At 38.4% G+C, this 13,106-nt stretch overlaps 1 protein-coding gene across 1 annotated transcript in view; it reads right to left on the bottom strand.

The window, feature by feature from the left end:
* The window catches only part of PTN (pleiotrophin), a 69,440-nt gene that overhangs the window by 16,828 nt on the left and 39,506 nt on the right, over positions 1 to 13,106 (bottom strand). The window contains exons 2-4 of the mRNA XM_072328610.1: positions 5,607 to 5,716; positions 3,810 to 3,983; positions 2,758 to 2,919 (exon numbers count right to left, since the gene is read on the bottom strand). Coding sequence (XP_072184711.1) covers positions 2,758 to 2,919; positions 3,810 to 3,983; positions 5,607 to 5,715 — 445 coding nt within the window. The 5' untranslated portion in view covers position 5,716. The remainder of the gene's footprint in view (positions 1 to 2,757; positions 2,920 to 3,809; positions 3,984 to 5,606; positions 5,717 to 13,106) is intronic.

The following is a 13,106-nucleotide window of genomic DNA, read 5'->3' as shown; positions in this document are numbered from 1 at the left end:
AACAGGCTTGAAACACTGTATACATCCAGTCACTTCATCTCAGAAATTATTTGGTAATAATAAAAGGAATTTGGACAAGTCCATTAGAAAACATTTTTAGTTGTCAGAAATTTTAGTTTTAACAGCAGACAAATTACAGTAAATAACAGAAGACACATTAAGCTGCAATTGATTGGAGAAGCTAAATGGAGGCTTTTACTTACCATAGTAATAATACCAAATCAAAAGAAAAAAGCAGTGCAATGGAGAGGTTACAAATACAACCTAATAAAAGGAAAAAATCAGGGCATGGGAAAGAGGGCTAGTCAGGAAAACTATTAAAGCAAATCTTCTTTCTGAATATACTGCTACTTTTCAGTGAAATAATCTCAGTCATCTCACATCCAATTTTGGTATTCCTGGCCTATTAATGTCTCAGATGTTCTCAGTGATGAAGTACTTGAAGCCTACACTAATCCAAAATGTAACAGTTTAGCAGTAGAACAGATTCCCTTCACCTATAGGATCCTCACTCACACGTCTGCTGTCAATGCCCACAAATGCTAAAGAACCACTGCCTTTCTACTCCAGACAATCACAGTGGCAACTGATGGCAGCTGAGCAGCATTTACAGGTTTAGCAGACTTCAGGTTTATTTACAGGTTTATACAGACTTCAAACAACACTATACCTCAGGAAAAAGATTACTGCTTCCAAATAATGTATTATATGCTTTCTTTGCTTGTAGTCCTGAGTTGCTGATGTGAAGCTATGGAAGAAAAGGGAGACTAGTATGTATCTGTAGCCCATTTCAAGTGCTCAAGCAGTAACCTAGATCTTACTTACTGGTTCTGAAGAATCAAATTTGTTCTATTCTAACTATAGATTGCATACAGTTTATTTTTTCCTATACCGAGATACAGGAAGGGACTTACCTCCAGTCTGGAATTTCCCTCACCTCAGGAAGCAAATGGAAATATTCTTAATTTCAACACTCAGATTTTAATTCAGTAATGAAGTTCAGTAGGGCGCAACACTTTATACAGTATTCAACTGCTTGACCTAATTTCTTCCTCTAGTTCCCCCTACTGCTCTCAACACACTGACCAGTGCAGTTCCTAAGCAGTCATACACACTGATCTGCAATATGGACTGCTTATCTTCAGCTCAGGGCCCAGGCAGACTGCAAGTGTCTGACTTCCAGACTTGCTGCTTTTCCTAATGCCAGCAGCAGATGAATGAGCAGGTGGTACACAGGAAGATGCTGAAAGATTTCTAATGCAAGACAGGAGAGCAGAATTTCTGCCCACATTTATTATGATCACAAACCTACACTTGTACCTATTTAAAATTAATGAAGTCAGGTTTCCTGTTTAACTAGCAGCATATAACTATCTTGCTGCAGATGGTCACAATCCAAGTTTCAGGATTAAAGGAACTCCAATGCAGAAATTACACTTGCTCTACTAGGCCACTGTTTCTCTCTCTTCCAGCAGCCATCAGTAAAGCCCACTGACTCCACAGAGACTGCACTAGGCAGAATGCTGGGGGTGGCTCAAGTAGCAGAGCCCTTCTGGCAGCACGAGAAGAAACTTCATTCAATAAACTCCCAAATGCACAGAAATTTGCAAAAGAATAAAATAATAAAATAGTAAAGAAATTAAATCTTTCCCTTCTAACTAATGAGCAATAAAATTACACAGCTTCAAGTCCTTGTTGCATTTATTCCTACTTTTATTCCTCGTCATCCACTTCCATGACTAAATGAAGATGTTTATTGCTGCTAACTCAACCAAGTCAGCTGGTTTCCGGAGATCCGGTTGTATGCTTTCTGCTTCACAGCTTGCATTATCTACACAGGTTCTAGACTCAGCACTTATCTGGTAGCTCCACTGAAGGTGTGCAAGTTTGCACAGGCAGAGTGCTCCACAGATCACTGGTGCACCACTACCCACAATTGGAAAATTGCTTATCCATGTTCCACCTGTCACCTCTAATCCCATTTATTTCTATAATTATCCAAATATTCAAAGCCTGGAACTTTTTTTAACCTTGTTTTCAGAAGCAAATGCCAGAGTAACATAGCTTGTATCATTTACATAAAACAACATTACTTTGGTTGATTAAACAAGACCTCACAGCTTTAGCTTCCACTGAAAATCATCTTATGTACAGAACACGTTATTCCAATGAAAGAGTATATTAAAAGGCCTTAATAACTAAAAATAAAATGTTTGTCTAAGAGACACTAGGAAACAAAACGAGCATATGCCTTCAGTTAAATAAGACAATAGGTGGACTCATCCCTGCTGTCTTTGAATAAAGAATATGTAACCCAAAAGGTGCAGAACACCTGCATGCCCTCTTTTCAGCATGCAGTGAGCAAAACATCCATTGAATACTACATGTCCAGAAGGAAAGTAGTCCCTTTTTCAACTCATCATTATTCAGTCAATATGAAAGGTGTTTATCTCAACAAGACGTGTTCTTGCGTGCTATTACTGGAGTGTTCTCGCCAACAAGTGAGTTATGCAACACATCTTTACTCTGATGGTCTACTGCACATCAGCAAACTGGTGGCAACATATGTAGTCCTAATCTTCAGTTCACCTCTTGCCTGTTACTTTTCATTTACTATACAATGCAGGAATATTGCCTGCCTGGGAGACAGGAGAGGCTATGAGAGTACGACATCCTGATCCTACTGAAGCATGTGAAACAACACAATTCCATCAAACTAAATGAACTAGTATGCAGCTTTCAGCAAACTGAATTTACCTTGAGGCTTGGGTTTGGTAAGCTTCCCACAGGGCTTTGAGATTGTGACAGTCTTCTGGCAGTCAGCATTATGAAGAGCTCTCTTTAAGTTCCCAGTTCGAGTTTTCAAAGCAGTATTCAAGTCACATTCTCCCCAGGCCTGGAACTGGTATTTACACTCTGCTGCAATGTGTAAATAAATGGTAATTTTTAAAATAAAAGAATTGAGAGTGAAAACAAAAATGTTATCAGTTCAGTAGGAACAAGTAACATTACAACCACTTTCATCACAGCCAGCCAGTGCTCCTAGAGAAAAGGATCATGCAACTGGAGAAAAGAATCCCAGGAGAATTTTTTTTTTAAATTGTCAATACAGAATGTAAATAAAATGAAAATATATTGAACTACTGAGATAAATAAAGAAAAAAAAGAAAGAGAAATGAAAACTTTGTTCAAGTTCTGTATGATTGTTCCTCCATTCATGTGATGCCAAAGGTTAAGAGAGAAGGGTTGAATAGTTTCAAGAGAGCTGTTTATTAAAAAAAAAAAATAAATAGCTAACTTTGCAAGATTTCAGTTCTGGACAGACATCTTGTCTGGGACAGGTCAGAGGTATCTTTCTCAATTGCCATATATAAATCCTATGAAATGATAAAATAACCTAGCCTCCATTCAGTGCACACACACTGGTAGCCACCCATGCTTCATGCTGCAAATCACATATCACAAGGTCTCATAAAGCCAGTAGTAACCATAGCAGAAGTTCACAGCTGTGAGAGAACAGATGACTCTTAAATTGCTGCCTTAAATAGGGTTCTACACCACAGGAAAAGAGGTTTAAACGTGCTGCTGGAATACTAAGTTTACAATAAGTAGATTATCTGGATTCTCTGCTGGAGGAGCTGCTTTGCTATGAGGAAGCTGCCTTCTATTCCTCAAATGATTTAGTTAAAACGAACTTGAAATTTGGAGGTAGATAGCACCTTATTTGCAAAGCTAAGAAGATAATATAGTCTTTCTTCATTGTACTTAAGTAAACAGAAAAAGCAGCCCCTTGAAAGTGTGATGCTTACCTCCAAATTGCTTCTTCCAGTTGCAGGGAATCTTACACTTCTGAGTCTTGGTGGTTTGTTTGCACTCTGCTCCAGTGCGAGTGCCTTCACGTGTCCCCAGGCCGCAGTCTCCATTGGTGGGCACACAGACACTCCACTGCCATTCCCCACAGTCAGACTTCTTGGCCTTTTTCTCTGGTGGAAGACAAGGAAGAAACACAAGATAAATAGTCAGTACTCACAGATGATAGAGAAATGTCTCTTCATTGAACAGATACAGCACCTGAGAGAGAAAATAAGGAAGATGTCTGTAAAACAGCTTCACAAGCAAAAGATCTGTCATGTCCTTCACAATTCTGCAAATATGTCAACTTCTTCGGCTTTAACTCCAAAGCACAATCATTCAAAGTCAGTTCCACTACATCTAATAGCCAAATCAAACTCTCATAGAATCATAGAATTATCATAGAATCACTCAGGTTGGAAAAGACCTTAAAGATCATCTTCAGAATGGGGAACCTACACAGCCTCAAGGACCACTGAACAAAACGCTCAGAAAAGGATGTTCCCCTGCCTTCAGTGGCTGATGGCACTTAAATATTTTCTGTTTCATCTGGAGCACACCACACCATATGGATAAGAAATTTACATGCTGGCATTTTGTACTGGGATTTGAGCATCTCCTGGTAAAAGCAGAAATTCTTCACTTGGCTTATATTGTGTTACATTTTATGCCAGAATATATCCAAATCCCCAAGGGCAAATAAGAAATATAGGAGGATGTGTAGAAGTCATGTGCAGAAGGATATGTAAATATGAGATAATTAAGGTTCTTAACCTTCCTTGTAAACAGTCAGAATATGATCAGAACACCTTGAAAGTCTGATATCCTATTAGAGTTTTGTTTCTTAGGGATGAAAGTAAGTGTTGTAGGGACAAAAGTAGGGACAAATCCAAGTGTCGACCAAAACAATAATCAAGGTCTCAAATATCACATGCAATTTTAAGTAATCCTACATAAAATGATTTGTGTTTTAGCTCTTCCATATTTTGCAGTGTTTCCTTACAGCCACACTTATTAGAAACATCCTTTTTCTTAGTGGGAACACTAATTCTAAAAGACTAACAAGTCATATTAACCGGTGTGTAAGCAACATGTAAATAATCATAGAATCACAGAATTGCTCAAGTTGGAAAAGACCTTAAGATCATCAAGTCAAACTGCAACCTAACCATACTACCCTAAAAGATATAAGATCTTAAGAAAAACACCATAAAAGGCAATTCATAAAAAATATCAAAAATCAGTCTGATAGATGTAAATTTTCTACTCCAGAACTCTCTCTATTTCAGTGGGGTCTGAGTTCATCACTAGCAAAAAGCAATTACCATTGGATGTCTGGTCGTCTGTTTTCAGCACAGAGTCCATTTAGTCCTTTACTGGAGGATTTTAACACTCATGGCACTGGTGTTGCAATTACATATAACACACCAAATGAGTAACGTGAGAACTACGCTTTCATTGCTCTTATGTGATTCTCCCTAAGCCTAGTAGGAGCCTACTCTCTGCAAATTTTAAGGAAAGATGTCTTGCAATACCTACTCTGTGATAAGCTGAGGACTTAGTCTCTTCTTTCTCAAGCTTCCAGCTTTCATGAAAACTAATTTCTGTTTTCCTACTGAGCACAGGAAAAAATGTCACTGCCACAAATACCTATCATGCATGTCAAAAGGTTAATGAATGCCTTGAATTTCACAACAAAAACAAAAGAATGCAATCTGCCTCAGGGATTAACCCTGTATTACACTAGACCTTACCAGGTTTCTCTTTCTTTCCAGCCTCAGTGGTACTCACTGCTGCCAGAATGAAGACAAGTGCCAGGAGAGCAGCCATGAACATTCGACGTTGCTGTTGTTGCTGTAGCATTCTGAGGAAAAATGAGATAAAAGAAAATAGGCTTGGTTAGATTACAAAAGGTGGAATCCCATCAAAATGGCAGCTACAGCATTTTTAGGAAGCTGAGCTTCATGGACAGAAGACACATGCAAGTCAAACACAATTAGTTCCTTACAGAAAGTATATAAAGACTTTTAACATTTGTTTTCCAGTCCCTGTACCAAATGCCTAATAATGTTACTGATGCTATGGATGAGTTTTGCCACAGAATAATCAGTAATTATTTCTCTCTGTCAGAGAATCAAGACTTATGATGGGCCTGGAACTTATCTTTCATGACATCTGGCTGTGATTTATTGAGTACAGTTACACATAGAATGTTTTGCATTACATCTTACCAATTAATGCAAAGTGGAGAATCCAACACTGTCTACCTTGCAAGAGTTCAAGTTCTTATTAGGCTTACACAACATCTGAAAAGAGCTTTGTTCGTGAAAACAACATGTATAGGTAAATATGATGCATTACTTTAATTGTCATTGCTATGTTCCTACCTATCATTTCCTTCCCCTACAGCTAGTGTCTCTTTTTAATATCAATTAAGCTAATTGCCTGAAATGCAAAATGGGCACAGACGTAGGGCTTGAGTATGCAGAGACTATTCATAGCATTCTAATGAATCCAAAAACTGTATTTAGAAAACATATTCCAATAGAAAAACAAAATAAAACTTTTTGGTTAGTGGTGAAGCATCAGTTGTTAGCCAGACACCAAATGTAATTTAGAACTAGCTGATGTAAATGGTTTACACACATACTTCCTTTTCACTTTGTTGTAATTTGCATTATCACATTTTGGTATCTTTTACCTGAAAGCGTGGCCACAGCAGCTCTATATGTGAAAACATCGTTCTTTCCTTTTCCCAGAGACATCTCTAGTAGGCAATAGGGTTCCAAGTTGGTGGAATAGATGCAGCTTGGATGGAGCATTTCTCCATCTTCTTTTTTTCAAACCAAGGCCTGTGCTATGCCACAGCCTAGGAGGAGGCATGAACAGTGCCACTATGATGGCTTTGAAAACTAATCTGCTGCCACAGACATTTTAGAGGAAATATGAGTTCATTCTGCTAAGCATAGTGAATTTATGGGAGAAATAATTCTCACCATGAACTAAAGACAAAATGCATCGGAAATTTAATTTGGCACTTTTCAGTATTCCCTGCTGGCAAAAAATCTTGTTCAAAAGCAACATAATTGTAAATGACATGAACAACAGGAGTGGAATCCACAGCACAAGGACTTAATTTTTAAGTACACAGCTTTAATATTATGCTAGAAGCCAAATGAGAAAATGTAACTGTTTTATTTAACTTAATTTCATGTGAAAACTGCAAGATACCTGGCATTCAGATGCTTGAAGTAGCTGTTATTAGCACCAGATTGGTTCACTTCAGAAAATAACAAGTCCTTTCACAAAGAAAGGACCAGGGTACTCAAACAGAGCCTGGACACATACTGATCCTTGACTTCAACTTTCTCCCTTCAGCCACTATTCCTTGGAGAAACTTCACCACCAGCAGCACTGCATCTCACCTCTCATCCCACATCCACTACAATTTTTCACTTCCTCTCTTCCTAATAAGTAACTCCCTAGTTGGAGTATTAACAGCTCACATGGAAACACATAGGGAAGGACAAACAGGTCTATAATCTCAAGACACTGTCAGATGATGAAGCAAGGCAGCACAGGGGCTCTGTACCACAGGATGCCACCACATGCCAAAGAGGCATGTGCTAGGGAGGCAAAGAGCTCCCTCCTACATCACTGCTGCTAGCCCCAGGGACTTTGGAAGTGGTAACACAAAACCTCTTGTGCTGCCAGAAAAACCAAGAGTTGTAAATATCTTTCTATAGGGCAGATGCCTTATATTGAGTTGACAGAGACTAAAATTCGAGTTTCATCAGTATTATTTTCCACAAAACTGGCAGGAAAAATACCTACTTTGTAGAGTCTGAAAAATTCCCAAAGCCTAATAAACAAAACCCAATGAAGCCCTAGTGTAGCATAATTGCCAAAGACTCCAGGTTCTTCTGCAACTGAAATCCTTGCCAATTTGTCTAAGGAAACACTGAACCCACAGATATGTGTATCTCTCTGGCAGAGAGACAGGCTGTTCCCTGAAGTGCCTTTGCTATTAATTAAAAGGAAGTGGAAAACAGTGTTGAACAGAATGATGCCTCATTTCACACGACGCAAACACACTGAATCTGATGTAATGTGTGAGACTACAGCAAATTACATCATTGTTTTATACATGATAGATCAGCAAGGGCACATACTCTCATCAGATTACAAGTATATCCTATGACCTATTTATAGTATCTATTAAATATTAAGTATTTCTTCAAAAAGACTGAAAATCGCACTCATCAATAGTTACTCAAGATGAATCTTCCATTTTTCTTGCAAGTATTTAACTTGTGCATTAAAAGGATGAGGAGAAAAACCTGTCAATCAGGACTTGTTTTTGAAAACAACATGTTCCACTGACAACAGCTCCTTCTTATATCAAGCTTTTCCTTTTTCATTAGATTCTGTTTCAATATTTCCAGTTCAACCTTTGATTTTAAGAAGTGCCAAAAATGTTACTAGCAAATTGATTCACTTTTGATGTTTTGATTTTTGTAATGAAACTTCCATTTATACCAGTGGAAATTACAGATCCGGTGAAGGATCTGCAAGGGAAAGTACTTTCATGAAGGTAAAGTATTTCTAGAAGTCTATATGACAGGCCCTAAACAGAACAAACAGCAAAATATAAGCAAATGGTAGTGATATATACAGACAATAGGAAGAATCAAAATTAAAAGAGAAAGAAAGAAATGAGACATTTGGGGTGGAAGGAGCTGCAGAATCAAGGGAAAGAAAAGGTAGAGAGAGTTCAGGACAGTTTAAATGATGACTTGGAACAAGATCAGAAAAAGGGAATAAATAAGAAATGACACCACTAAAACCATGAAAAGAGTACTAAAACAAGAATGAGAAAAGAGATAAATGGTTAATGAGAGTTAAACACTGAAAAAGAAGATATTAGGAAAACATGAAGTGTGTAATGAGGTGAGAACTGAAGTCCAGCTGAGATGCACTGTTGCAAATGACTTCTCCCAACAACACTGAGGCATGGGAATTACTTCTGTCTTACAGATGATTTCACAATCAATCTCTGCTTGGAAGAAAAAAGAAATAAAGGAAAAATCAGAAATCCAAATCCCTCACTGCCTCCTGATCTAATTTTATAGTAATGACCATCTTTCCTTTCCTGCTCCAATAGGAGCAAGTTTTTTTCTCAACAAGACCATCCAGAACAAAATAAGCAATTTCAGATGAAGTTCCATCAATGAGCAGCAATGCTTATTTTTCTTAACCCTACTGAAGTTAGCATATGCAGCATATCACATATGCCTTTTGCAGGTGGCTTTCTTCCTGTTAATAACTATTACTCAAAATCCCTTCCCTTCATCTGTTCTTCCCAAAGCGACTGGCAAGGTCCCAGCTTTTACAAACAAGCGTTTTATTCTTAGCATATACAAGTGTAATTTCCAGATTTTGTCACATGATTTAACCCATGCATATCTTCCAGCTTTTCCAGTAAAGTATGCCAAACTTCATCTATGTTGTCAATGTGGTTAATTTGCAACACTGCATGTAATGCAATGCCGTATGTATTGCCATTTCTTATGACAGAGCATGGGCTTTATAGTGAGTTTGCAAGGCTGAGCTTTCTCAGACCTGTCTACAGCTTTGTTGCATTTGGTTTTGCTGCAGCAGCAATTTTTCTAACTGACCATCTGACTATGGCTAATTTGATTTACTTTTGTTTATCTTTGTGTGGAGCCACCCAGGTTTTATGATTTATCTATCACAATAATTCACTATAGAAAAAATACAGAACTAGTGTCACGGGAAAGGATTTGAGAAGACAAAATCTACTGTTGAGTACATGTATGAGAGATACCAGCCTGAAGGCACAGGGTCAAAAATGTAAACCCCATGGCTATTAAAAAAACAAACAAACAAACAAAAAACAAAAACAAAACAAAAACAAACAAACAAACAAAAACCACCAATGATTAGAAAACAAAATGCAGGCCTCTATCTGGATGAAATGAATATGAGCCAACAGCGTGAGCAGTGTGCCCAGGTGGCCAAGAAAGCCAATGGTATCCTGGCTTGTATCAAGAATGGTGTGGCGAGCAGGACTAAGGAAGTCATCCCACCCCTGTACTTGGCATTGGTGAGGCCTCACCTCAAGTACTGTGTTCATTTTTGGGCACATCAGTACAAAAAAGACATGGAGGTACAGAGGCAGGTCCAGAGAATGGCAACCAGGCTTGTGAAGGGCTTGGAAAATCAGTCCTATGAGGAGAGGCTGAGGAAGCTGGGGCAGTTCGGTCTGGGCAAAAGGAGGCTGAGGGGAGACCTTATTGCTCTCTTCCAGTATCTGGAAGGTGCTTACAGTGAGAGCAGGGCAAGTCTCTTCTCACTGGTGGCAAGTGACAGGACAAGGGGAAATAGCCTCAAGTTGCACCAAGGTAAGTTTAGGAAACGCTTCTTTACAGAAAGGGTAGTTAAGCACTGGAATAGGCTCCCCAGGGAGGTGATTGAGTCACAGTCCCTGGATGTGTTTAAGAGCCATTTGAATGTGGTATATGATATGATTTAGATATGATATGCAGTGGGTTGATATGATTTATCAGTGAGATATGATTTAGCAGTGGGTTGTTAGAATTAGGGTACTAGTGTTAGGCTGTCGTTGGACTTTGTGATCTTTGAGGTCTTTTCCAAGCTGGGTAATTCTATGATTCTAGGATTCTATGAAAGTAGGGGTAAGAAAGAGAACAAAGAAATGGTTTATAATATATGCCAAAGGGACTGTACATATGGTAAAACCATACGTAACCAGGATCTGTGGACCAATGAAGAAACAGAAAGGTACAAAAGCAGGTCAGCAAACATTTAAAATTGACCCTAAGTCCTAGAGTGTGCAAAGGAAACTATCAGCATAGACACCATGGACTCCAGACACTGACTAAACACCATGGCATCCCCATTATGCATCCCCATGGCATCCCTGGTGAGGCCTCATCTGGAATACTGTGTCCAGTTCTGGGCTCCCCAGTACAAAAAAGACAGGGATCTCTTGGAAAGAGTCCAGCGGAGGGCCACAAAGATGGTGAAGGGCCTGGAGCATCTCCCCTGTGAGGAGAGACTAAGTGAAATGGGTCTGTTTAGTCTTGAGAAGGAAGACTGAGAGGGGATTTGATCCACGTTTATAAATACCTGAGGTGTGGGGGCCATAGTGGCGAGGCTGGTCTCTTTTCAGTAGTGTGTGGAGACAGGACTAAGGGAATTGGGCTGAAACTTCAGCATAGGAAGTTCTGCACAAATGTGCGCAAGAACTTCTTTACAGTGAGGGTGACGGAGCACTGGAACAGGCTGCCCAGGGAGGTGGTGGAGTCTCCTTCTCTGGAGATATTCAAGACCCGCCTGGACACCTACCTGTGCGACGTCGTGTAGGGAACCTGCTTTGGGAGGGGGGTTGGACTCGATGATCTCTAGAGGTCCCTTCCAACCCCTACAATTCTGTGATTCTGTGATTATCAATGTTATAATAAGACCATTGACCTTAGAGCTCAGATGAATCAGCATAACATCAGGAAAAGCAATAGAATCCCATTTTTTTTTCTGATTGAATTAATAGTTTCTCATCAAGTCCTACAATAAATACTTTAATAAATCACAGTTTGATTAGTCCCAGATTAGTCATATCTAGAAAATCAGTTTTTAAGTGAGCTAGATGGAAAACAGTCTCCTTTCTGTAAACACATGCTGTGTTTAATGAAACTTAATGTTTACCTTCATTTCTTAAGTTAATTTCATATTCAAATGTGTTCTATTTTGCAGTCCCTTGAGGGTAGTTATCTTAATCTATTTCCTTCCCCTTTCTTAAATGTAAATATTACATTTGCTCTGCTCCAATTGTACAACAGTAAGAAACATTTGGTGTGTGTTTTAACAAACTTTCTTAATAAACCCAGGATGTCACTTTTGTAGTAATGTAATAATACACTGCAAATACAGTTTCTCTGTTAAAAGGAAGTTGAAAGCATTCAGTTCTTTGGAGTTTGACTTCTCTAACAGCAGCAGAGACCTATGCTTCCCCGGGTCTTTTTCTCCTTCATCACATGGCACATGCCCCCATATCCTAGTGGTCTTCCATATAGAAAATTGGGTTATATATACACCTTTGGAGCCAGACCTTTGTGAACTATAAACCCCAGTGGTCTTCCTCCCCTCACACACACATGCAAATATTCCCTCCACTGTCTTTATTGGCAACAATACAAAGAGATTTTGAAAAGTTCTTCATTAAAAATTTTCCATTGGGTCAACACAACTGACATTTCTTAAAAATGTCTTTTAAAATTGAAAACCTTAATCATACTTGTAAAGTTTATGACCCCTATTTTATATTAACTGAATCAGCTTGTTAACAGTTGACACTCATGGTTATTTTTAGGGATGATCTTTAAGGTCAAGTTTCAATAGTTCTATGGTAACTAATGAAGAAATCCCATCCACAGATGCTTAGCCCCTATTATTATTAGTACTACTTTCCCTCTAAATCTAGAAAGAAGACCTTTCTATGATGAGAATTATAGTTATCTACTATAATGAAAATATTTAATGCTATTTTATTTTCCTCTTGTGTAACACTGATCTAAACTAAAAACAAAAACTACCTAAATCCAGCAAATTGCTCTGTTTAGCAAAATGGTGTAGAAACAGAGTTTCAGCGATCAGGCATTTCATTTTCAGAAAGCCATGCATTTTTTCAGAAAAACATGCATGTTTTTATTAAATAATAATAATAAAAAAATTATTGAAAAAATACATTTTTTCAGTATTCTGAAAATTTCAATCTTCTGGTTGGCTCATGGTGGGTCTGAGTGAGTCAGGGCTTTCAAGTGGTATCTAACACTGACTTCTGCAACTGTCTTATCATCTTTCCCACCCACAGATCTAACTGAGTGGTTTAAAAACAAACAAACAAACAAACAAACAAACAAAAAAACCAAAAAAAAAACCACTACTGAAATTTCAGTTCATAAGGCTATACTCCTGGATTCTAACTGAAAGGCCCCTTTTAAGTCACTGCTGTTCCTGTGATTCTTTTTTTCTATCACAGTGTTCACAATTTCTTTGTCATTCCCTATGAAATCACACCAAATTTCTTTACATTTTAATTTTTCCAAGACTAGATACAAGATTAAACTGTCCTGGATTTTATGAGACAACAGCACCACACCAGGAAGAACAGAGAACCACATGCAATCTCTAAAACTACTTTTTGGCTCAGC

Source organism: Excalfactoria chinensis, chromosome 1 (assembly GCF_039878825.1).
Source record: "Excalfactoria chinensis isolate bCotChi1 chromosome 1, bCotChi1.hap2, whole genome shotgun sequence".
Lineage (NCBI taxonomy): Eukaryota > Metazoa > Chordata > Aves > Galliformes > Phasianidae > Excalfactoria > Excalfactoria chinensis.
This window is presented reverse-complemented; position numbering and strand designations above follow the sequence as displayed.